Source organism: Caloenas nicobarica, chromosome 16, assembly GCF_036013445.1.
Source record: "Caloenas nicobarica isolate bCalNic1 chromosome 16, bCalNic1.hap1, whole genome shotgun sequence".
NCBI lineage: Eukaryota > Metazoa > Chordata > Aves > Columbiformes > Columbidae > Caloenas > Caloenas nicobarica.
Genome location: NC_088260.1, coordinates 9,333,979 through 9,360,515, shown reverse-complemented (window position 1 = coordinate 9,360,515; position 26,537 = coordinate 9,333,979). Strand labels below are relative to the sequence as shown.

The window sequence follows — 26,537 nt, the reverse complement described above, 5'->3', positions numbered from 1 at the left end:
TATATTCACCAATGTTGTTACCCAAAGTTGATATCCTGCTCATATACAGGTTTCTATCTCTTGTTTATTCAGAGGTAATTTTAGTCCCTTCAAATTTCAAAGAGAAACATAAACCAGCAAGTGCCAAATCTGGACCTTCAGAGGACTTGGATCTTTTCCCAAACCTGTCTCTTTTCAATATTGAACAAGTAAGGGTAATTCAGTTCTTTCTGACAATTACTATTTTGCGTCAAAACCACAACTTTGATTGTAAAATAATATTTTAACCAATTCAATATCATTTTATACCTGACAAACTTACTCAAAACCAGGAATTTCTATGGACAAAGCTATTATTTTGGGAATTTCCTATGGACCATATGCTGCTTTGTCTAGAGACAAACAAATGTAAAATAATACCTAATTATTTGTGCACACTCTACATTTAAACTGCTGTTCTTAAAAGGGCAAATGGAAGAAGAAAGAATAAATGCAAATGGAAAAATCGGAGAGGAACATGTCAAAAGGTAGCAACAGGAATAAGATGAACTGAAAGGAGAGTTGGAACAGCAATCTGTGGTATATCGTCTTGCTGTCTTCACCTTGCTGCCCACATACTTAAAAGACTTCAGATTCAGACTCATCTCCTGGTGGGCCTTTCATTTTGTCAGCTGCAGTCTGCCACTGGAGACAGCTCTCAGACAGAAGTTTTCAGGAAGAAAGACACTTTGCTTTGCTTTACCTTATCGATTTGAGAACATACAGAGGCAGGAAATTTTATTCTGGCTCAATTATTCACAAAAAGCAAGCAAAGACTTGTCAGATTTTGAAGGGAGAGAAGTGACATATTGAAAAGACAGTGACAAAATAACCCAGAAAATAGGCCTACATGTGAATGGTTTACCTGCCTACATTGTCAGAGTAACGCTGTGCCCAGAATACACTGTCTACGATTTCTAGCTAAGATATCAGGAAGAGAGCAATACTTATGGATTCCTGATTTACAAAGAACCACCCCCTCCCCTTCTGCTTAAAATTATTCTCCCCTTTTCTCTCACACTTCGTCAGCAGGGTCACATCGACTGATTGTGCAAACCCTTGGCTGAGAACTCTCTGGGCATGATGTGCAAGGCAGTTAAGTCCCATCTGTCTGTCTGTCTCTTCCTTTCTTCCCTAACTCAAATCTTTTTGCTTCCTAAACGCCTGGGTGCCAGGTGGCACAAGCTGAAGTTATAACTTCCACGACATGGTAGTTGATATTTCTGAATTTCAGCACGGGAATGGACTTTCCAAAATTTCTCATCCAGATACCGATGATCTCCAAAGCAGCCAAGACTGGGTTTTTTTGTAATTTCTTCCCTTGGAAATTCTGTAGGGCAGCCCAGCAATGCTGAGAACCCAAGCATGTTCCCTGATCGAGAGCCACTACAGCTCAAACACCCTCACTGCGCCGTCCCTCATCAGTGAAGTGCAGCGAACGCATCTTGAAGATCATTTCCACTCCTCCTTGTGACTGGAAATCGCTGCCACTGGACTCAGAAGTATTATTTCATGTTTTTAGCTTTCGTACTTCTATAAGACATTTGAATAACAACGCATTTGAAGAAAGTGCATTAGGATCTCATGTTACTTCTCAACAAAATCTCAGTTTTGGAATTCAGTCAGTCATAGGAGTAGGACCAAGTCCTCTAGCCAGTTAGCTACTGTTAAAGATAACATTTCTTTCCTATTAAGATTAGTTTTTGTTGCTTAATATATTTCAAAATAATAGTTCTTTCATTTTCTCCCTGCCTTAAAAAGTCTTTGTTCTTCAACGTTATAACTGTTCTTTCTCCTAAAAGACACATAAACACACATGCACGCACACAGACCAAAACTCAAAAAGCCCTTTTACTGTTGCTCATGTTTAATCCCTGCAAGACCAGAACGCGCTGCCTGCAGAACCCGTTTTACTGACAACAAAGCATTCCGGATGCATTTTCTGATGTGTTCCCTTCCTCAACAGGGAAAACAGTATTTCCTTTCTGGGATACATACATGGATCCGCTGCACTTCAAGGACTGCAGACCAGCTATGAAATGGTGAAAAAATTCTTGTTTCTTTCTATACTATTGTTTTAGGGCGTTACTGTCACAAGGTTAAGATGAAAAACAAAACAAAAAATAAAACCCCACAACCTTCATGCAATAATGGTCACAAGAGCTACAGGGACAAAGTCTGCAGTGTAACTCCTCCTGTATATGGCACTAACTGGTGGATTCTCATTTACTTAAAGTGAAAAAAATTATTCACAAACACTTTTCCTCGCTTTGCTGTTCTTGCAAAGCAGCAAGAACATCTCATTATAAAAGATACGGAGGAGACGCAGTATGTTTACTTTAAGATTTGTGGAAAGGAAGAATAATGAATAAATGTGCCAATCAAACACTATTTGTTTGGGTTTGCATTCCCATCATCTCTGACAGAGAAAACAAGACCAGCTATTGTTAATTTCAATTTTCATCAGTTTCTAATACTTTTATACCATAGTGTTTTATTTACAAACTATATGGAATATTGCTTATTCGCAGTTGCTATTTAAATATTACTTTTAAAGGTTTCTTTTGTTTTTGGTTTTTAAACATTTGGTAAAAGTTGAAGCTTCCAAAATCTCAGTCTTCGTTTTGAATTACCTTAACTTTCAAAAAATTCATCCGTATACATAGTTGCATGTTTTACTTGAAATGCTAAGAAAAGTAAAGTATTAATTATTTTGGTCCTGAAAACTACATTCACGTTAGTATAACTAATTCAGAAAAATACTTCTGCTTTCTTGCTTATTGGAAAGAAAACGACAATGAGAATATTCTGACCTAAAACCTGCTGGAAAGTAATTTGCAGTAAGACCTTTAGTATAGAGCTGTCAGACTAAGGGCAAACAAAGCCAGATGTTTTTCTTTTGAGCCTGCTGGAAAAACTACTTCATTACAGCATGAAAACATCACCTTTATGAGTCACCCAATATAATTTTTTAAAGATTAAGTTTATCCCATTGTCAGTAGTTCAGGTTACAAAGTAATTGGAATGTGCATTTTATTTCAATGCTTACATTCCTCTTATGAGTATTTTCTCTTACGGTACAAACAAAACGCTTTTGAAGCCACTGCACTGCATTCACATCAAAAGTCTCACCTTCATTATACTACTATTCTGGCCTGTAATCCCCACTTCTTTTTAAAATCTGACTTATGATTCTATTAAAGTTTTTAACACTGAATCTGCCACTAGCTGTGATACACACATGTATTATAAACATAAAATCAGTCGTGATAGAAGACAGAGTTAAAGCGTCGCAGAGTTCGGGCTGGTTACACACTTCTCCACGGATGAGCTACATAGACATAAAAGCCTGGTCTGTCTCCAGGTTTGTCCACATTTTTCCCCACTGGAAATACCTGAGCCACCTCAGAGTCAGTATCACTGGAAAAAGTGGAGCTCAATGACCCTGAAATTCTGTAACTGATAGTTATACCATTAATTAAGAAACAACAAGCAACAAACCTCAACACATACTCTTAACCCCTTAGTGCTGTCTGTCAGGAGGAACAAACCAGGGATGTGTGAACAGGAATAATTTTAGCTGTTACACCAAGCTCACTAAATTATCGCAAACATCTGAATACTTAAGAAAACACCATTATTTTATATGAATGACTCACACTAGTTCCAGCCTACTAAGCAGGAGATCACAGTGTAAGTGCTGATACACTTTGAGTATGCACACAGGGAGCAGCTCTGAAGAGATAAAGATTTAAATAGAAAATGACCTGGTAGGAGTACTCAATTCTGGTTTTTATTCTGTGTCAGCAAACCAAATAGCCAGCAAAATTCTTAACTCAGTCTGACTGTCAGGAAGTGCTTCAAGGGAAAGGTCTGTGTTTCTTTTGATTTTGCTTCCTCTAACCTATGGAAAACTTAAACAACTTGATAAAACCCAAATTTGTGAACCTGTTTGTTGACAGGAGGTAAGCAAACCTGCAGAGATTAAATGCAAGCAACTGAAAAGAACAAAGGTCATAAACCTCCTGGAAATAAGCCATTTTTCACTCAAGCTCTTCTAGGATCTTCCCTTGTTGGATCACAGTAATCCATTTGAGGGTTCAGAGGAACACACTAAAATACTGACCACTACAGAGTCCATTACTTTCGCTCACTCACGCAATCATATTTTGTTTTAATTCCTTTCATGAGACCGAAAAAGTCACCCTGTGTAAGTGGTCAACCCTTGCTGTTTCACATAGTAGCTATCACATAAACTCCCAAAGTGTTCATATTATGCCAGGAAATCCTACCTCCTCCACAGGAGCCAAACAGTCTGGAACTATATACTATACAATATTCAACATTTTTACTCCTCTAACTTTAGGAATTTTGCCAAAGATGGAGTACTATTACTCAGACAACTCCTGCTTCAATACCTTCATCCAAGCTCCGCACAGCGATGCTGCAGTCCGCTAACAAACCACGCTTCATACACCAGCTACCACCTAACAAAATATGTTCTTACCAGTCAGCATCTGCCATCTTCTCCATCTTAACCTTTTTAGTTGGGCCACTTATATCCTGCTGTAGCCATTAAATTAAAATATTTATCTATCTATAAATACTATCCACTTGCACAGATGTACACACAGACTTGTATCACACTGCTGTCATCCCACATTCTCCTGTTTTCATTTTTATACTTAAGGCAATGTATATCCACAAAAAATACTTAGATCCTTCTGCTGCGAACTGTAATTCCAGGAATATTTCTCATTACACGTGCCATTTTAATAAAGTATATTTCACTATTAATTTAACTATTAATTTTCTTCTTTCTATAAGGATGAAAATTATACTTAATCACCATAATGCCAGGTAGATTAAAACCACCACAGGTGCAGAATGAAATTGTCGCAGGGTTTCAGAACGGCAGTACAATGGCTTTGTCTGCTGGTCGCTGGGTTTGTATTCACTTACTGCCATTCAGCTCATTTAACCTTCCGAGTGAGATTGGTATTATTACACAGACAAGATACAGGAATGAAAAATTCTGTCATTACCTGGAAAATGGAACAAACAAGTGCTGTACTGAGCAAGATCAGATACAGGCTGATACCTACCCTCAAAGCAGCCCTGGAAATACTGACATAATTAAATATATAGAAGAGGAAACTGCCTTGATTTATGTCACAGAATCCTCTTAACATACAACTGGTAGAAACAGCTAATCAAGAAAAAACATACTTCATCTTGGTTATATCACACACAGCTTCACCTAAGAAAGAAGCATTGAAGAAAATTTTTCTGAGTAGGTCTTGATTCTGGCTATACATCCATTAAATGGATGCTCTTCAGAGTAATGCTATCAGTTTTAGAACAAAAGGAGAGGGTATTTAAGAACAATGAGGTACAACTTCAGACACACATACACTACTTGCCTGTTCACCACTCTTACGTTGAACTCCACACATTGATAGTAAAAGGAGTTATTTCAAAGCTTTCAGACAGGGGCTGTAGGAATTTGTAGGGGAAAGGGAAATGCCAATACCAGCTAATTAAAAAGATTCTACTTTATGTCTTAGATTTGCTCCCAAGATTCCAAATTTACTCTTTTCTGGTTTTGTTTGGTTTGGTTATGCAGCAGTCCGCGCTGACGGAACTGTTCTTGCCATTTATTTCTATGATAAAACTGGGATAAATAACTCAAAGTAACAAGCTGCAAAAACCAGTCTGATAACTGGATAGCAGACCTATAATAAGAAAACATGTATTTTAAAGACATTTTATGGAACATCACCTTTAAAACTCTGCTCTCCTACTGTATTTAGAAATCTGTTTAGCTTTATAAAAACGCCATCTAGATTTTTTTAAAAGGAAAGACACTAACCTAAGTTTAAAACTAACCCCATGATGCCTCTAAAGGTAGCTCTCCCATCCATATCTGATATGCAGCTGGCAGATGGAAAAATCAAATTATGGATTTATTCATTGCACATTTGTAAAAGGACACTCATCACAGAGTATTCCAGCCAGCCTGCACCCTTCAAATACTGTTTCGAGTGGGTGAAACAGTTGCTGTTCAACTCATAAGATCCAGTTTTAAAACTGCTTTATGTCCTGTAATGCACTACAGCCTCCGTGACAGTCTCTCTTCTACAAAGCCGTATCTTCACTTATTTCAGGGTTATTTGTTCCCTAGCTTACCTTTGTCTAGAAATTCATCTACTCAACAGAAGAAACTTTTCCTAGGGAAACGGAATGGAAAAAAGTAGCTGTTTATTATCCACTGGCACAAATGACAGTTCAAAACCCCGTGCTTGTATCTCCAGGGATTTAGATTTATTGGCATCTTTACTAGCTGGGTCTCGGAAGCCTGCAAAGTTAGCCAGAAAGAACAGCGTGTATATATTGAGACAGAAAACTCTGTGAACGACGGACATTTTTCACTGATGAGTTCTGTTTTTCCAAGAGGATGGAGTGAAGAACTGTAAATAACATGTTGGGCAGAGGTTGAAAAAGTTATCTAGCTTTTTATAGGCAACTTTAAGACTTCATTGCTTAGTGTGTTTCTGGTCCTAATCCAATCACTATGAAAGTTTCACTTGCAGAGTTAACTCCTTGCTTACCTTTGTTTTCAGAGGTGGTATTAAGATTATACAGAGAGTGAGCACACAGGAGTGAGAGAATGAGAGAACAAACTCTTGTGTATCCTCCAGAAGCATTCTGCCAATTAAAATGATAGAAAATCTGGGCAAGAGATGTATGAGCAGAATTGCATTAACTTTACAAGTGAAAAAACAGGGCAAAAAAGGAAAACAGCCTGTTACTGGCAAAGAACAACTGTCAAGGGTAAAGCAGAAAAGAAATCATGAAATCTTAATTCTCATTATATAGGGGCAACTAGTATCACAATTTCCCTCTTCCCCTTCTCTCAGTGGAAGCCGTTTGCCACGCTAGACAAGAAAAACAATGGAAATTAATAAGCTTACCTGACTAAAATATATGGCTTCTCGAAAAGCTGTCTTTTTCCACATAGAAAATGTCTGCCTGCTTCAAATATAGGCATTGATATTAGCAAATTTAATGGAGTCAGAGGAAACAGCAATTCTCTTCTATATCTCCACTTTAATAAAATTTACTTTCAGCCATGGTCTGAGAGAAAGGCCAGGCCATCACATCCTTATGTATTTTAATGAACCAAATTATCCAAAATCTAAGTGTTCATTAAAAAACCAAGTTCCTAGACTTAATGCCAAAACAACCTCATAAATACAAATTTGTTTTAACCAACACAAACATGCCTTCCTGAATCTGCAGGCAAGTGGGACGACGATTTTTTGTATGAGTTCTTCTACCCTGTGGCTCAATGGCTCAGTGGTGGGTGCTGGGAGCACCGTGCCTGTGACACAGCGTTGCTCCGCAGAAGATAAAGGGAAGAGAAATTCAGAAAATTATCAAGGACCAAAAAGGAAGAAAAACAAGGAGCAGAGGATGGGAAGACACCGATTTGGTTTCCCTCTTTGATCTTCCCAACTTTAGCTTATACTGTGACCATAAAAATAGCTGTCATTTGTACATCTGACTATATTTACAAACTAAGGCGCAGGATTATACAATCATTTGGCTCAGAAGGGACTCCCATAGGGATTTTTATTTATTCCACAGCAGCTTTCCAACACAAGTGTCTCTTCACCACACCAGAAATGGTTTCCTCACACAGATGAAGAACAATAGCTTTATAATGACATTATTCAGGAATGCAGGAAAAGTGATGAAACGCTTGTTAAAATCACTAAGGAAGCAAGCCAGGCAGGCAGTACGTTAGCTCAAACTTCTCCCCAGTGCAGAACAGCAAGGTCTCCGTTATCTCTTCTGAAGGAGAGGTCTGGGATGACCTGCCCGGCCTTGACTCACGCCAGCACCGCTGCAGCAAGGACTCCCCGCAGCACGGTGCCTCCCGACAGCTCTAAACTGACAAACCATCCCATTAAGTCGCTTGCTCTTCCTAGCACACGAAGAAAATACACAGCAGGGAGATGTCTTTTACTCATGGTCAGTGGAAAGCTGGCAGTAAGAATCTGCATTTACTGAGCGGCACTTTTACAGAGCAGAAAGTTTGTTCTTTCAGGGCCTATTTCCTGCACAGTGAAATCACAGATATTTCATGGCCATCTCCTGAAACGATTAAAGACAACTCTATCCTTTAAAGTAGGTAGGGATTTAACCAACCTCTAACCTATCTGCCTACCATAAGCATAAAAAAGAAAAAAAGCAGCATAAAGATATTAGGTTATTAACGTGTTGTCATTATTTGTATCATTATTTTGTTTTATGCAACAGCACAGAAGGTCAGTGTTAATGATGGAGGTCACCTTTCTAGACACTTTTTTTGTATACCACCTATTAAATGGTACCAAGCCTAATAACTTGTTTCAAGCATTATCTAGTTGCTGGAATCAAAAAGGGCTTTTTTAAAAAATGATTCTTCTATGGTTTCTGCTCCCTTGTGGTTGCACAAAAACAGCGCCCAAAACACTCAGAAGCAAGATGGGCAAAATTGAATAAACCCTTGTGATTTCTGGGATGAAACTTGTGATTTCTTTTAATTTTTGCTTGCTTGCTTGTTTTTTTAACTTGAGTTGGCATCCTCTTATCCTCATTTTCACATAAAGTGTTGGAAGCCCTAATGAGACCAACATTTATTTCAAAAAGTTGCATTCAATCACGATCAAGCTAAAAACATAACCCTTAATTCTCTTAGAGGCCCCATACCTGATTAAACTCCAACTCTCACCATGCTGAGACACAGTCTCAACTCACATGGATGCACAGTCGCTTTCTCCAAGTTCTTTCCCTTTGCCCCCAATCTGATTCAAATGGCACTGATTTTCTCAGAAGACTCATGTTCCACACAGCAGATGCCTCAGAGCTGGAAACACATTTGCCAACTGAAAAGACACCAACTATGAGCAGGAGGAGAGTAACCCAGATTTATCAGCAGCCAGGGACAGGAAAGAAAGCAGAGCAGTAAAAGTTCTAGGAAAGTGATTTTAGTCTGTTATTGCCTCCAGTTTCAGGTTTTTCCAGTACATGGTAGGAAACAGTAAATGTGAGGCTTCAGTCAAGTTGGCACAATCAGCCTTGAGGAGCTGCCCTGGACCCTCTGTGGTATTTGGAGGTTCTTCAGGTCAAAATTAGTAGCGAGCTCAGACCAGGCAGAACAAACTTCTAGGATAGGTTCAGACCACCCTAATCGACTTCCCTCTTCCCTTAGATGATATATAACCAGTTATCTCTAACAGAGACATTAAATTCTGTAATGAACGTTTCATTTTAATTCAAGTCGTGGGAATCATTAATGCTGAGGTTACACTTCAGGAACTGGGAGGGAAACAAAAGAAGGCTGTATCAGATAAAAGAAAATCCCATACACGCACTCAGTGCCATGTTTCTGACAGTGACCAGTAATGTATGTATGAGGGAAAACAAAAAAATAATTCTGGCATTTAATGAAACTTCCTTAATATAACTGCCCAGCTTCCAAGAAAGCTGGGGCATGTTGCCTTTTTTTCTCCTCAATAGTCCCCTATATTAGGGACTTCACAACAGCCTTCTTTCCTGCATCTCAAATTCACCTGTGTGGCTCCTGTTGTAGAGAATCCCAAAACAGAGCCAGCCCTTGCACCTCGCTCTCCTTTTCAGAATCAACTTTACTCTGGTAGGACAAAGAGACAACTCTCAATCTGAAACAAAACTAGGGAAAGAATCTGTTATACAGGGAGAATAACAGAGAAAGTGCCTACTGGTTATCAAAATTCTGTAATAAGAACTACCTCTAGAAACTTGCAGCACCAAACCTGGACGTTACTCTTCAATTGCTCAGTGTCCAGAGCTGCCGTTCTGCACAGCAGAGCCCTCCAGCCAGTGCCCAGTCACACCTGCTATGAACAATGACAAATTAAACTGAAATCACTACAATCTCTCAGCTCCTGGCTCCCAGTAGATGCTGCTACCTCAGTTTGACCCAGCTTGCTCAGACCATAGAATGAAGAGCTTCAGGGATACAGCAGAGAATAAACATGCTGTGTTTTGGAACTAAAAATAGAACAATTATCCTTAACAGTTTGCAGCAAGATTTTATGCACATGAATGTCTGCATTACAGTGTATTGTGTGCATGCACAGCTTTTGTACATGGGGAACAGTTACCAAAGATGGACATCAAGATCTTTATTACAACAGATTATTATTACCACAGAAGATGTGCCAGAAAAATACAAAACCTGCATATTAAACCATATGGAGAAGCTACTGGTACCCTGAGCTGAACCATCAAAACGCTTCTTCCACAATCACCACCCACCCACAGACTGATGAATCCCCATCATCTGTGCACAAAGTCTAACTTTGTTTTATGGATAGTGGCATGAAATCCGAACATATTAAAAAAGCGCCCTACTATATAAAGCAATGTTTTAGGTAGAGTTTTGGGTTTTTTTGTTTTGTGTTGGTTTTGTTGGGTTTTTTTTCCTCCTGGTGAATTAACTTCTAATTTAGTTACTATAGAAACCATCCCGAAGCCCTCTTGCGGGGCAGGGGGGGAAATAAAAGTCTATATATTTACACATAAAGCCAGATAAAGAAAAGCTAGAGTGTACCTGTATATGCAGGTTATACAGAAATGTGTAACTGGCCAAACAAAAAAGACCTCGTATTCATTTATAGAAACACAGCTAAAACTCCTGTAAGTTTAACTGCAATAATCATTCATACAGTGATTGTCATCACTAGAAGGGCCGTGAACATGCAAAAACCTCTGGTCTAGAAAATCAAGGCCATTCTTTTCTGTTTGGTAAGCAAATACTTACAATAATGCAGTAAGCATTTTTTTCCTTAGAACTGAAAAAGGGAAGTCCTGTGCATCCTAGTGTTTTTCTAATATGTCAAATAAGAAGAAATCAGGGCTAAGTGAACACGCCTTTTTTGTTCATTCTGATGACATTAAAAAATAGATTCAAAGCCATTTCAGTCGCAGCTGAACGACAGTTAACAAATTAGACAACAGATCGTGACACACGGATCCAGACCAGCAGTTCTGCAGTAAAATTTAACAGGAGGCAGCTTTACCCACCTTTCTTTTCATACAGGGCTGTCATAAACATTTAATAAATAATGCTACTAGGAGTATGCATGATTTATAAAGTGTCTGGGAGGAGCAGGCTGGCAGAGTCCCTACTTGTCTTTGACCTGCTGGCTTTCTCACTGTTGTTTGTACTTGTAAAAATTGAGTCAGCTATAATTTCAACAACCCTGAATCTTCTGTACCAGATTATGAAAAACACTAGTGCTACTTGCTCCAGAAGAAAAAGGTATTTCAATAGCAAAGTACCTACAGAAAGCCACTTAGACATTCATTTAACTCTTCTGTATCATGAAGGCCAAAGAGTTCTCAGAACCAAATACATTACATGGAAGCAAATAAACACTTCAAGCTAAGTGCTACTGTTGAAAATAACCCCAGAGAACATTAATAAGCTTGGAAAACCTTAAGGCTGGCCATTTAATTTCTAAGATTAGATGCAGCTACTTACTTTTGCAGAGCTCCATAATTTCTGTTTTATCACCCGGCTCTGTGTATGAAGACTGTAGCTGGGACAGCGGCTGTAACACCATCTGCACACGAGGGGTGACACACAAGTCTGTGCTGAGCGCTGTCCCAGATGGTGCAGAACATTCACTCACCCACTGCCTGCCCAGGAGCTTCGCAGGAGAACAAACCAGTTGAGGTTTATCGCAGACAAGGCCAGCGTAATGCTGAGAGACTTTTTTTCCAAGTTGTTCAGAGATTCAGGTTTGTCCAACTCTGGAATGTCAGATGACACTAACAGCTTGTTTTCATGGGCACTTGTAGCCCTTTCTCTCTCGGATCTGGATTTCCTCACTGTGCTGTAGCTGTGTCAACTCTACTGGATCACTGCCACATGTTCCACACAGAGTGTTACTTGAAGAGGATTTTGAAAATATAGCCAAGTAGAAAATGAGACCACCAAAATATTTTATCAAGCTACATGATCATCATAATGTACACTGTACCTGTCAACAGGTGACTAACCTACAGCAGGAACAAGCTAGGATATGAGCACGGATTCACAAAGGCCTCAACAACGCATTTTGCTGTCTGAGACACTCCATGTGCCAGTCAGACTGTCACCCGAGCTGAGACACACTGGACTTGAGTTGCCAAACTCAAATTTCTCAAGCGTGGAGGCAGCAGTCTACATGGAAGACTCCAGACTAACATTGTTTGTTGGCAGACCTAAGTTCAAGCTAAGAATGTAATTTTCACACATCTTCTCTCTTTTGTAATAGTATTGCTGATACATTTCACTGGGCTAGCATATACCTTTTGTTGAAGGTTATCTTTTATTTCAAAGTGTATTTAAGTTCTTATTAAAGCAAATTAATAATATTAAATTATGGGAATTTCTTGTTGATTTACAAAATAGAATTATTGTACAGCTGTCTAGCATCTATACTAGCACTTTTCGTCCTTCAGAGTATAAAAATATCAATATGCAGAATAAGAAATTATCTTTTTAAAAATAATGCCGGAAACGTCCACCTAGGGATACAATGGAATATATCTTTAAATTAAATTATCTAGCATTAGCATTCAAAAAGTAGACATGACTCACGTCAACCACTGATCTTTCTTAATGTGGTAATTAACATTTTCAAGTAGAAACACTCCCTTATACACACTGCTCAGTTCCCTACCGCTCATCTTCCTCATACACAAAACCACAGGATACTCTTGACACCTAACCCTGCAATGATGAACAAGTTAGTCTTGATCAAAGTTCATACTTCACTTGAAGCATGTTGAGTAATCTCATTAACTTCTATGAGAATACTTGTGTTATCTGATCTGAGCCAAAGTATTCACCAGTTAATCAAGCTGCAGGATTCTTGTATGGAAAGCAGGCAGATATTGCAGGGAAATAACCAGAACAAAGCCATGTAGTCAAATCAGGTCACAGCTGTTTGGTCTATACTCCATCAGATAGACTGACAGTATTTGTTAATCCAAACTTCTACCCAGAAAGACAAAATGACATAGAAGCTATTTTTGCAAACTGATCCATGATACAATTTTGAACTACTGTCAGTATTCCTCAGTTGTTCAACCCAGCTGAGGGATTTTAATCAAAGAGCACTTACCTTCTGCTTAACAGAAGTTTGCACAGAGGTGCTAATTAACACAACGTACAGCAAAAATAAAGATCGATGTTAAGAGATAAAATGGACAAAAAATTCACAATTAAAATACTAAAACAGAAGCACTGGATGGGAAAGCAGAGACATAGAATTTTGTCACTTCAGTCACAGGCATCTATATAACAGATACGTAGTCCACGAAAGACAAATGGAACATCTCCAGCTTCGTGCCACACATTGCAAGCTGCAACAGCTACAGAATCCTATCACAACAGAGCAGAAGGCACAAAAACCTAGAAAACACCACACCACAGAAAAGCCAGAGATACTGAAGACAACAGCAAAGTGTTAAGTCACAGTCACAGCAGGGAATTTGATAGATAAATGCTCATGTAAGTCTCAGAAGTATCATGTGTCCCATGTCACTGAGAGGCTGGACAGTCTATATGACAGTGCTGCTACTACACGTGGCCTTGGAAATATTCTTTCTGCTGAGCCACACTACAAAAGCTGACTACAAAAAAGTTCCTTCCAACTCAGGAGATTTCTTAGAGCAACTAGCCCTATTTTTTTGTCATGAGAAGTGCAAGCCTATAGTTGAGAAACGGTAAACAAGAGAACAATTAGATGAACAGAATTAGAATTTTTATAGATGGCTCAGTCATCAAGTATACGGTAAATGATGCATAACTGAGAAATGTCAGTGCTTCTCTCCCCATGTTTTCAAGCCAGAAATAATCCCTGTAATGTAGTTCCCTTCAAGAGAGGAAAATTCCAGCAAATATCTCTATAATGCAATTCTGCTTTTCCTTCATCCACTCACGTGGCTTATTTAATGCACTTCTGCTGAATTTCACACTACCTTCCCTTTGCAAACCTTTCAAATGAGAAACAGGTGTTAAAATGATGGCTGAGAAAGTACAGGTGTGTTTCTTGGCTGTACAAACTTACGTTGAAGAAATTCGTCTTGTTCCTCTCGCAGAAGAGGCCCTGCGCAGGCATGTGCTTCAGCGGCTGCCAGGGGACCCCGCTGCCCAGCAGCACGTCCCGGGCCCACTGCAGGTTCTGTGGACAAAACGGGGCAGGTGAGTTGCGGGGAGGAGACGGAAATGCCACCACAGGTAGATGTACAAAGCCCGCGTGCTTTTATTTATTAACCTGCAACATCATTTCTCATTTTCCAGGTAGCTGCTGTTCTGACAGTGTATGTAGAGGCATGTGATCTGCAGAAGACATCCGTCAGGAGATCACACCAGCTTGCTCTCAGAGCCCGGTCAACCCCAGCAGAGGGGTTGGTCACTCCCCTCCAGCTGCTGAATCCAGCCTAACGTCATCAAGTTTTGCTTTCTTGTCCTTTTTTTTTTTTTTTGGTTTTTATAACCTGTCATCATTTCATTGAGATCCAACCTCCACCTCCTATTATCTACAGAAGCCTGAACCATAGGTATATTTAAAACACTTTAATTTTTTTGTTAAAAGCTGAATTTTAATGGTCAATATAAGATCGTTTATATATAAAAAGATAAAGTATCTCAGCAAACAGTGGAACTTGCTGTCCTGGGTATCCTGCAGCCTTCCTCCACACACCAGGCCCACACCGTCCTCCAGTCTCTCCAGTTCCCCCCATACTCTGGAAGCTGCCCCTCAGCTCATCCCAGGCTTAAGAGAAAACACAACATTTAGGCTTAAACTGCAGCCTTGTTTTTGTGGGGTGCGGAATTCACACCTTTTACCTCTACCCAGCCACTGCCCTTCATGTAATTTTACTTAATTTCCCTGTAAAAGTCCATGCCTGTCATGAAATTTGGTTAATAGCCCTCAGTAAGTTAAGTTGAAAGTATCAGTAGGAAATTAAATAATAGACAACAATTAAAAATTCATCACAGCACTTGCCCCTCCAAGTTCAGTGCATGAACATCTCTTGCGCGGTTGAGAACTGGGGACAGCTGTTGGCTTCAGGCAAAACATTACTAACAGATGGGACAATTATTAATTGTAAGGTTGCACTGACAGAAATTTTACTTTTCTTCATTTTTTAATTTCAGTATTAGAAAGTAGCATTCAAGTCACATTATGCTGGCTTTTTAGAGACAACTTCACTATAGAGCAGATAAAAGAATGAGGAAGATGTTTGGTTCACAGAGACAAATGAGAATGTTGAATTCCGATTTGTGTTCTGTGGGCTGGAAATATGCTTCTCTGAATCATAAATTTGATTAAATCATGGCCATCCAAGAAGTATATTCCAGCTATAATAGCTTTTTTTCCTTACTTTTGGGGGTAATGTGGGGTGGTGGTGCTGCTATTAGCAAAGTTCTTAGCCTGTCTCCAGATTATTTTCTTTACAAGACTCTGGTGAAACAGTAAAAAGCCCTGCTCAATCTGAAGTGCTTTTGTCCTAATGACAGTAATTATGCAGAAATCTCCAATGTCTTACCAGAACTGGAGCGTCCCTCCTAGCAAAATGCTGATTACAGATTCATGTTCAAGAGAGCTGAACATTGGAAATATTAAACAGATATTTACGAATGTCAAAAATCCTTCATTCAGAGAGCTGATATAGGTACTTACACAAGACCCTCATGATTATAGCGTAGAGTCAAGGGGATTTGGATAACTTTGTTTTGGTCTGGGACAAATACATGTTCACTCATAAATATCACAAGGTACTTTCTGGCTAGTCAGGGGAAGCTGTAAATTTATTATCACTGAGTGCCAAATTTAATTAAGATTAACGCAAGCCAAGTATGTAAACTTAACTGTATACTAACGTTTCCCTACAGTACTTTTTTTGTAATATGTATTTCTGTAATCTTTATTAACCTAAGCCTGCAAAATACTTTGAAATACATACAGAAGAAAACACAACATAGAAAAGAACCTACAAAAATCTGGTCTCCCACGAAAGTCATCCTGTTTTGAATAAAATCAGAATCCAGCAAAAATAAGCCTATCGTAAAGCCCAAGATCCAGGCAAATAAATGCTTTATTTTATGCCAATCATAGTAATCAGAAGCATAAGTAAACTCCAAGTGTGAAAATGAAGTAAAAATTTGCCTAATGTGTGGCAATCTGAATCTTACAGTTAAAACTATCACGTAAAAACTGAAGGAAAACAAAACCCTCAGGAAAGCCACCACCACAAAGCTTAAATATAACATCCCAGTCTAAACAAATTTTAGCTATGGATGTTTCCCTGAATCTAAGTTTCACAATGAAATCGTTAAGAGATCACTAAGTGTAGCGTCATGCTCTGGTGCTCTGCTATGCACGTTATACTGACCATCCACTGGCAGGTATTTGATACATATAATTCATAGGCTTTTATTGAACAAGATGATGACAGTAACCTGGGCAGGAGGGAAAAAGATCATTCAGACAAATGGGGCAATTATACGGTAACTTCACACAATCAAAACTAATAGGAATAAAAGATGTAGTTACAGATTTTCCACTACCCTTCTCCCTAAATCAGCATGATCAATTATTCCCAGTAAATATGCCTGAGCAGGTCTCAACTCATTAGATTTCACAGAGTCTGCTCTGCTTAGGTTTTAGCTGATGAAGTTATTAGGAATGGGTGAAGGGATCCAGGACACAGCAAAAGGGATTTATTCCTCTTGGCACACTGCTCGCCAATCTGAAATGCTGGATTTAGCTCTCTGACTCAGGGCAATTATGAAATACTCTTTCCAGTTCAGCTGTTGCCTCCCACATCTTCATCACCCCAAGATTCAAAGACAAGATGACTGACAGGGTACAATAACTTGCAGAAATTTCTACCGGCATCGTTAAAGTAGAAAGGGAAAATCTCTTATGGTTAACCAAGTGGAAACCTGAGTCACACGAGATGGATACCCCTTAACTCAGTGGTGCCAGGAGCCACCTTTCCCTAACTTGGAAACTCCATGAAGTGTTGCTGAGACATGTACGAAACATCCTACTACACCTCAATCCTTCCCTCTGTTTTCTTTTACAGTCTATTAGAATCCTTTGTCTGGAAAAAACCCCTAGTGCTACTATATCAAATAGAAGCAAAATAAAAAAGACTGTTGCCAGTGAAGGGCAGCCTTTTGGATGAACTATTATTACCAAACTGTTGCTACTTGAAATGCTTATCTCTATTATGGTTTCGCATTATGCCTGCCTCTAAGTATATATTAAATTTACATATATATAATATTGTCATTTTTACACGTATTATGCCTAGTTTGGCCAAACTGTCATGACACTGACATTACGTTATACCTGACAATAATTTCTACATTAAGGGCTCTGTTAATAATGCACATAATAGCAGATACAAACTTAAAAATCCTCAGACATACAAACAATATCTGTGAGCAGAATCCTCTAGGGTTTACAAAGTATTTTTTATTTTAAAGTAACAAAGCATGTAAGTAAATATTTTTATTTCCTGACAATCTACTGCTTGCAGAGTATCAAACCAGTTCTACATACTGACTCGTAAGGACCATAAGGCAAATACTTTTCTACAAAACTTTTTAGTTACACTGATGAACAGGCTGAAGATTTACTTCAAGACAGGGACAAGGTGAATGGGAAACTAAAACTGCTGCCCAAACTGGCAACAAAACTTCCGAAAATTCATCCCGACTTTCCTGCACATTTATTCCAACAAAAAACAGCTACATACAAATTTGCTCTGATAACAGAATAAAACAGAATAAAACGAAGAGAAACAGCCTCCAAACAGTAAGCAGGATTTTGCAGGGGGTAATCCAGAACACGAAGCCAAACAAAATGTTGAAAGATTTCGAAAAGGATGTTAAAAAAAGCATTCAACAACTATTTTTATTGATCTCTTAACAGCAAAACCAGTAATACTGTAAAATAGGAGAAAACAGATTGCATATGGAAAACTTGTTTTTCTGTGCACGATGGAGATCTGCCAATCCTCTCCTTTCCCAGCCAACCATGAATTTTGGCCATCAGTCTAAATTCTTCACACAAATTCCTGGCACTGGTACATAAATGCTGAATTTTCCAAGATGCTTATATGCATTTTAAAATTAATTTTAGCTTTCTAAAATTTACCAGTAATCTACTCTGCCCGCACAGCAACTCAACCTGATGCAATTTCTCACTTTTTCTTTTTCTTTTTCTTTTTTTTTTTTTTTAAATCAGGCCTATCATCAGTATATCTAAGCATACTTCTTACTCCAGTTATTGCTGAAAATGTATAGATTTATTTTGTGTTTTAAGTTGGTTCAGGAGTATAACTCCCACTAAAGACATATTAGTGTGCCATTAAAACCCAGACATTTAGATTGCTCTACAAAAGAACCTCAATGAATCAAAGAAAGAAAATTACAACCTCATGAAAGTATGTAGTATACATATATCAAAATTAAGATTTTTTTTTTTTTCAGTGTTAAGTAGTTGTTTTTTATGCAAAGAAGTAATAAAAAAGGACAGTGAGCATCAACAATGCTGGTTGAAGCCACTGGTACCTACTCGGCTCAAACAGGCAGGAATCAATTCTTCTGAGTTCCAAGAGCAGACCAATTTAGAAAACAATGTGTATTTCATACAGAAAAATTACAAATCGCTAAGCTGATATTTATATAGGGAGACAGATACAAAAAGCAAAAGAGAAGGCTTCATCAGGAAAAAAATAAAAGAAAATATTTTGCAAGCAGTTCCTCAGGCTAGGACATGCTATTTGAACCAATAAATTGAAAACAGGCAGCCTTTTTTTGTTGAATGTTGATACAAAATCATCTGTCAGCAACAGTAATGACAGATTGCAGGAATCTACGGCTCTTACTAATGATTAGCTCCATGGAAAAATTAACAACTGTCACATACAAATAGCATAAGAACGTTTTCGCAACAAGCTATCTTTAAAAAAGCATAATATTTTTCTGGATAATCACCGTACAGTCAAATGGAATATTCATCACCTTTCAGTAGGTTGCTAAGCCATGCCACTGCTCAATTCACAGCACCACTGGTAATATGTTTTCTGCTGTGATTTGTTTCCATTCCCCTTTTCTATTATTCACACCAGCTTCAGCGCTGGTGGGAAAAAGAATTCAGGAAGCCACGCAGTGCAGCGTTTGACATAACACAGGACTTCCAAATACAGAACCCCTGAGTTCAAACCTTGATTGTGACAATCAGTGAACTCTGATAATTTCAACCAACTGTTCATGCACATTTGACTAACGGATACTTCAGAAAGACAAAGGGCTATAAATACAGAAGCATACAGAAGTAAAATAATGAAGTAATGTGAAAACCAAAACAATCATAACTCACAGAAGGCTTTTGAAATTAATGATGAAGAATATGCAAGGCTCATGCTGGATGAATCAAGTTATTTTGCCCTCACCTCAAGTAGGAACTAATACTGTTACAGTCACCAAGACATCATTATTCCTGCTTAATCCAAAGTCACCAGCTCGTGAGCAGTAGGATCTCTCAATCTCACTCAGTTATTTCTAAACAGCAAATAATTTTGGCTTACTCAAGATGACCTCTATGCTCTCACAATAGGAAAACTTTCATTCTACAAATACCCAAGATACCCAGAAAGTCTGTGTCACATGACCTGTTTACACCAATACTGATGAATTTCTGCTTCCCAGTCACTTTTCTGTCCACTCATTCAGTAAAATAAATAATTGCTGTAATGAGAACATCTGAATTTATGGGACAAATCTAAAAGGTAGTTCTCTGCTGAATGACAAAAAATTACTTAGCTCAGTAATAAAAAAAAAAAAATTCTCTACTCATCTGACCTCACACACATGAATGAGACAATCTAGGAGCTGAAGACTTCCCAAAGCACAGTTCCAATCCAACCTGCATTAAACAAACTTACCTGCCATATTTTAACACCGAGACTGCTGAATTAGGATAAAAAAAAAATGACACTATGGTTTGTTTACTCAGGCAATAAACACAGCTTATCAGCTGCTGTGTCAGAGGTCTGCTCACCTTGTGCGTCTTGCTGTATGTGTACAGATAGGCCAGGCGGTAGAGGCTCTTGTAGTGCTGGGGGAAGCGGCTGAGGCACAGGCAGAAAGCGGCGATGCACTGCTCCGTCAGGAACTGCCGCTGCTCCTCCAGGTCCACTGGAAGACCGGGAGGAAATTCAGCTGCATCTCCACAAGGCTCAGCTTTCTTTTTGCAGTCCCACTGCAAGGGTGGGGGAACGGCAGCTTTGCTGAGATTGCCAGAACCAGGCTGAGGATCCACAAGGATTTTTTGGCCAGCAGGCTCAGCAGGATGGTAAGATTCTGAGCTCTCCAGCAGCTCTTCCGACTTTCCTGTGACTACAACATTAAGACAAAAATGACAATGAAAATTACAAAGTGGCAAATGACATGTAGAAAATGACAAAATTTAAATAACACAAACAATAATCTTTTCTTCATGAAAGCACAAAATTGAGTGGTTCCTGAAAATTATGACAATTTCTGATGTTTAATAAGTAAGTAATCTTTAGCTCATTAAAAAACAGAGCCACATACTGATCTCTCCATTGTCTTTATCTGGGTTTTTCCCTGAGCAATAGTAAGAAATCAGCTCACCATACACAATGTAGGATTTTATATACTGTTGGAAGATGGGGATGGGGTGGACACGACAAAAGTGTAAATTCAGTAAAATTCTATTGCAAAGAACAGAAGAAGGAATAGATGAAACCATCCTGCCAAGTGTAATGTACTATTCTTAACAATCTGCCTACAAGAACAGAATTGCAGAATGCAGTTTAGGATTGGACAGAATGATTAGCAGCAGCTAACCCAGCCTTCTGGATAACATAAGACCTACAGTTCCATCCAAATATTTTTGCAATTAACTTGCTAACTCATAGTTTGATTGACCCATCTTTTCTTGAAGGACACCAAAATCTTACTTCAGAAAACATCGGTGACAATGGGAGCTTCCACGTTTCCTGTGAGCTAGTCATTGTTGCTGAAAACATGCATGCCACATGCAGATTAATTTTTTTAATTTTGATTTTCAGTCATGGAAGTTTACTGTGTCTTCGTCTTTGCTAGGATAAAGAACCTCTTACATTAGATCTTATCTCCTCGAAGGCTACAGATATACTAAAGTATACTTCATCCTCAAGTATCAATCTGCTCCTTAACTTTTTCTCCGATAAGGCTGAACTCTGAGTGAAACATATTTTGCAGAACAGGAATTTTTAAACATTTACTTGAACAATCTAGGTATCCATTGTAATTTTACTCTACAGATAGCTTTAGGGAGAAATACAATATGTGTTCTGATAAATGTCAGTAATGTAAGAATGCATTTGACACAGTTTTTCTGACCGACTACTTATGACAATAACATAACTCACTAAAAGCCTGGAAGAGACATGTACCCAAAAGATTACTGGATTTAGTAAGTACAATTTTACAAAACTAGAAACCATATTTCACCATATTGATGCAAACATCACCACAGACTTCCCTCGCTTAAGCAAGACTGAAGTAAAATATTCTTAAAAACAAGAAAACCAGCTAATTTGAGTCTGCAAACAAGGAAATGACTGGTCGGCAGTTGTTCCTAGTGACGTGAACCAGGGCTATCCATATACCATGGCTTCTTCATCTGTGAAACTGGAAAAAACTGAAGTATGGCGTGAACCAGCAAAAAAGACTTGACATCCCACAAAAGGCCACAACCTAGAAAGGTGGGCAAAATTTATACATTGGTCTCATTTGTCTTTTCCCTGCTGAAGTCCGGCCTCCCTATCTACTGCCACATCCAACTGTACGAACATGAGACAAAGGGAAATTCCAGCTAATGGATTTTGAAACCATTTTTCCAGTGGAATACCGAACATTTAGTACTATTATATACGGAAAAATTTGGTGGAGAGCAATTCCACTTCTCCACTGAAATAAAGTATCCAACGGAACAAAACATCTAATTCCATTACTTGTGCTCTTCTACATACTGAATATCAAGCCGCTCCTAGGCCATAACAAGAAGGACATCTATACTTGGGAAAAAGAGAACACGTTTTGTTTGAGATTGTCTTCAAATAACGACTCCTTAAATTATTTAGAGACTTGAAACATTGAAGAAAGCGTAAATAATAGCTTAAAAGAAGCCAAGCCGGTCAAAGGGCCACCACAGACCGCAGTTTATCATTATTCTTTCAGTGCTTCTGCATGCCAGAAGAAACATTGTAATGAGAATATACCAGCTGCCATTATCTATTAAATCGGACATACTCTTTTCCTCTGCAGATCCCAGGGTCTCTTTGCCAGGCACCAGTGGATCGGCACAGGTGGTAGAAATCCTCTTCTCTGGGTAAGTTTTCCTCAGGCTGTCTTGAGAACTGGCAGGCTCGTTAAACATATCCTGTGTGGAACTGGAGTCAGACAGCACCGCTGCAGTGCTATCCTGACTCCGCTCTGCAAAACAGATAGAGAAGGAATGCACCATTTTCATACTCATCAAGCTGCTACTTGCATCTTGGTAACAGCAACATAAAACTGCAGCCAGTCTGCAAACTTCTTTCAAGCACAGCACAGCATCCTTAACAAGCACCAATTCTGTCTGTCTGTTCTAAATTATGTACCTCAGCTTATCACCTTCATCTCACCCCTTTGTACTAAGGAATTAAAACCCCAGTCTTCTTTCACTAGGTATTATTTAACACTAATGTAACAGAGCGCTCCCTCCCCCACCACATTTCTTCCTAGAATATAATCCCAGAATTTGATTCAAAAGCAATAATGCTCAACTTTGAAAAGTTAGGCTAAGGACACAATATTTCAACTAGTACAGTCCTATAAAATTTCCTGGATTTTACTGTGCAATTTACCTTGAAAAGCATCCAGTATAAGTTTAACACAAGCAAAGCTCAGTTGACAAGAGAAAACCATGAACACCACTACTGGTAAAAATTACTCGTGAAGGACAGAAAAATCAGCACTGTTAGAGGGCTAAGACTTACAGGAGTGATCACACCGATGCCATCTATCCTGCAGGTGTTAGATGCTGTTCACCAGATGTTCTGAAAGGTGATTTGATACGGCAAGTAAACAATTCTAAGGACCTAGTCTAAGGACTAAGTCTAAGAGAGACAGGAAGATTCTTGGACTTCAAGGCAGTAGGCAGAAGAAGAGAACTAACTTTGTAGTGCAGGCTGGCTGCTGACTGCAGCACAGTCACAACCGAGCTGTTAATCTGCTGACAGCTGTTACAGCACAACAAAAATTGTACAGGATCGTGAATTTATCATGGGGGATAAAATTCACACCTCAGAACAACCGGGCAAGTGAAAACCTTCCACTCATGTCTGACACCTGCCTGATATAAGCCACGTTCTTCTACATGAAGGGTTATCGGAGGCAGCCCTGCCTAAAAACCACAGCTCAGTATCTCCAGCAGAAAGATGCAGGCATATTCCCACCCCGATGGGAAACTGGCATTTTTCTGTAATAATGTGCAAACATAATTCAGTATCCAATGCAAAATTCCAAGAGGCAGTTCCCTCTCAATCTGCAGCCCAAAAGATTAATTTCCAGTTTCTGCTTTAAGGTACAGGAATAGCTTAGGCAAGAGGCATCCATTGTCTAGGTAGCTCCACTGCATACTTATTCGTTAATTTTCCTGATAAGATCGAGGAAGAAAATTTAAAAAGCAAAAGCTCATTCTTTGAGATGAGCTGATAATTTAATTAAGTTTCTTCTGTTCCATCCGAATTGCAGTTGTTCAGGAGAGAGCTAAGGGCCTCCTATTAATTTATTTTATCAAGATAAATCCCTCTGCAGACCTTCAGCTTGCAGATCAGGTTCTGCTTATTAGAATTCCAACACATTTAAACCAAATTTCATGCACTCCTTAGGCTTTTCACTATGACACAAAGAAAACCTTCCCTTTCAGCGAACAGATCTTAATAAAAGTGGATCTTGAAAAAGAATGGGAGAACAGTATTAGCTTCCTAATTGGAACTTATATAGTTGGTTAATGATGACAAGTTTTATACAGAAAGAATATAATTATAAAGAATGGGAAGAAAAGGATTCTGAAGAGAGGTCAGTCAAGCTTTAAATGACTCATTTATAAAGATTTAATAACCTTCTGTGGTACAAATGGATACTATTGAACTCCCAGTTGGCATCAGGAAAAACATTTACAGTAGCTGCCTTGATATTTTTTTAAAAGGAAGTTTCTGCATCTGTGGCAAAGAGGCTGAATTACTCATCTAGGGGAAAAAAAAAAAAAAACAAAACGAATTGCAAATTTCCAACTGTTGCCATAAGCCTGGAGGTCAGTTCTGATGTGTGGGTTATGACAAATGAAGCATTAGAATGTAAATGAAGAACTGCGAGACCAATATGCGAGAGCGAGATCAGAGCACTAGGAAATTAGACTAACTTCTCAGCATGCAAAGATAGACAGCGATTTAGCGTGTTATATTTCAAATGTATGCATGACATGGAAGCTTTTTCCTATGGGGAACAACTGTAAATACCTCCTTACAATTAGCTAGCTATTTTGATTTGAAGTTTCTACTAAAGTGAGAGTAGGTCTAGGTATGTATATTCATTCTCCTTTTCTTTCAATACATTATTTTAAAAAGTCCTAATGATATTAACATTGGGCTCCTTAATCACTGAAAATGAGAGGAAGACTACTATAGAGACAACTATTTTAGACACTTCTTGAATGCAGTAGGTGCTTTCAAACTAAGTGGGTCTGATGAAAAACCCTGGAGTATTTCAGAAATTAGGAGCAGCCACCAGTTATTAGTATTAATTTCTCTGAAGTCACAGAGGATGGGTAAAGTTCCAGGGAATGAAAAATGAAGTGCAGTACCTATCTTAAAAGGTCAAAGTTGTTAGCCAGCCAGCCTTCATTTTCAACAGAATTATTTGAGCATAAATAAATAAAACCAACTATAAGCACCTAAAAGATCAGTGTTAGTTAATGTGTGTGTATCCAAGTGCACATATTCACAGGTGCTTGTAAAGAATTACTGATTCTCAAACTAGAAATGGCCAAAATGTCATGCTATTGTAGAAGCAATTCAGCAAACTATCACACTTGAATGTTTAATCAGTAACTTCACAGAAAAAAATATGTAAGACTCTTCCTGTTCTACTGAGCACTAATGAAAATTAAGCTTAATTATGGTGTCTGTATTTGGGATCCGCATTTTAAAAGAACATACTGAATAACTAGAATGAATTCAGAGGAGAGGAGAAAAAATGATGAGACATTAATGAGATGGTATATAAGAAAAACACGGGGAGAATTGGACTTATTTATCTTCAAAAAGATGAGGGAGAATTTCCAAATACGCACAATTAACCAAAACAAAAATACAATAATTGCTCTTCATATTCACTAAGTACAGAGCAAGAGGCAATAGGTTTTAATTGCAGCAAGAAAATTGCCTTTCCTCCTAATCTCCAGCTTAACTGTTACATACAGTTAAAAAACTGCAGAGAGAACCTACAGAATCACTGGACATTTTCAAAGATAGGTAGACAAATAAATATCATCTGTTAGGTTACCTGAGATGTACCTTAATATAATAAAAAACTCTGTCAATACATAAATGCTGCAGTATGTAATGCAGAACTCACGGCAACTGCACCAAGTCACATCCTAACTCTGCTTTTTAAAAAAGTCTGTGTATTTTTCATACATGAAAGTACTACGCTCTTCTAGCCTAACTCACAAATGTATCTTATATATATACTAGACAGATGCACAGCATGTATTCTTACATTCATTGTGTCCTAAAGCTTTTCCTTCACCTGACAGGAGCTGACTGTAGCTGACAGAGTCATTAGTGCTGCTCAACCTACGTGCCAAAGCCCAGTGCAGACATAAGAACCTATTCCAAATTCCCAACTGCTACTGATACCTGTCCTTTTGAAAAATGCAAATTCAAGGAGAACATCAGCACTTTAAAATAATTTCTGCTATAATGAAAGACAACTGAATGCAACTCAGCATAATTCAAAAGTGAAAAAATTACTGGTTTTAATATTTCATTTACCTAAGGTATTTTCTCAGTTCCCCCATCTGGCGACAGCAATAAGACAAGATTTTCCAAATGCTAAAGTGATCTCTCTGTTATAAGCAAATGATAAATCAAGGACTAAATATTCTTTTGAGGTCCCTTCCTGTAAAGTTTCCTATTACTTCAAAAGCTAAGATAAAAATACAACTGGGTATTAATGGCCCAAAATCATTATCTGTAGTGGAAATGAAGATAATAGGGAAAAAGGTCTACTAAATGGTGCAAAAACAACTGAAAAAAAATCCTATTAAAAATACATCCTGATACCAGATTATCTC

General features: G+C 38.4%; 1 protein-coding gene across 6 annotated transcripts in view; it reads right to left on the bottom strand.

The window, feature by feature from the left end:
* CABIN1 (calcineurin binding protein 1) overlaps nucleotides 1-26,537 on the bottom strand; it is a 105,423-nt gene that overhangs the window by 44,755 nt on the left and 34,131 nt on the right. For all 6 annotated transcript variants that reach the window (XM_065646143.1, XM_065646149.1, XM_065646147.1 and 3 more), the window contains 3 exons: nucleotides 22,448-22,630; nucleotides 20,187-20,524; nucleotides 14,172-14,285 (listed from right to left, as the gene is read on the bottom strand). In XM_065646143.1, coding sequence (XP_065502215.1) covers nucleotides 14,172-14,285; nucleotides 20,187-20,524; nucleotides 22,448-22,630 — 635 coding nt within the window. The remainder of the gene's footprint in view (nucleotides 1-14,171; nucleotides 14,286-20,186; nucleotides 20,525-22,447; nucleotides 22,631-26,537) is intronic.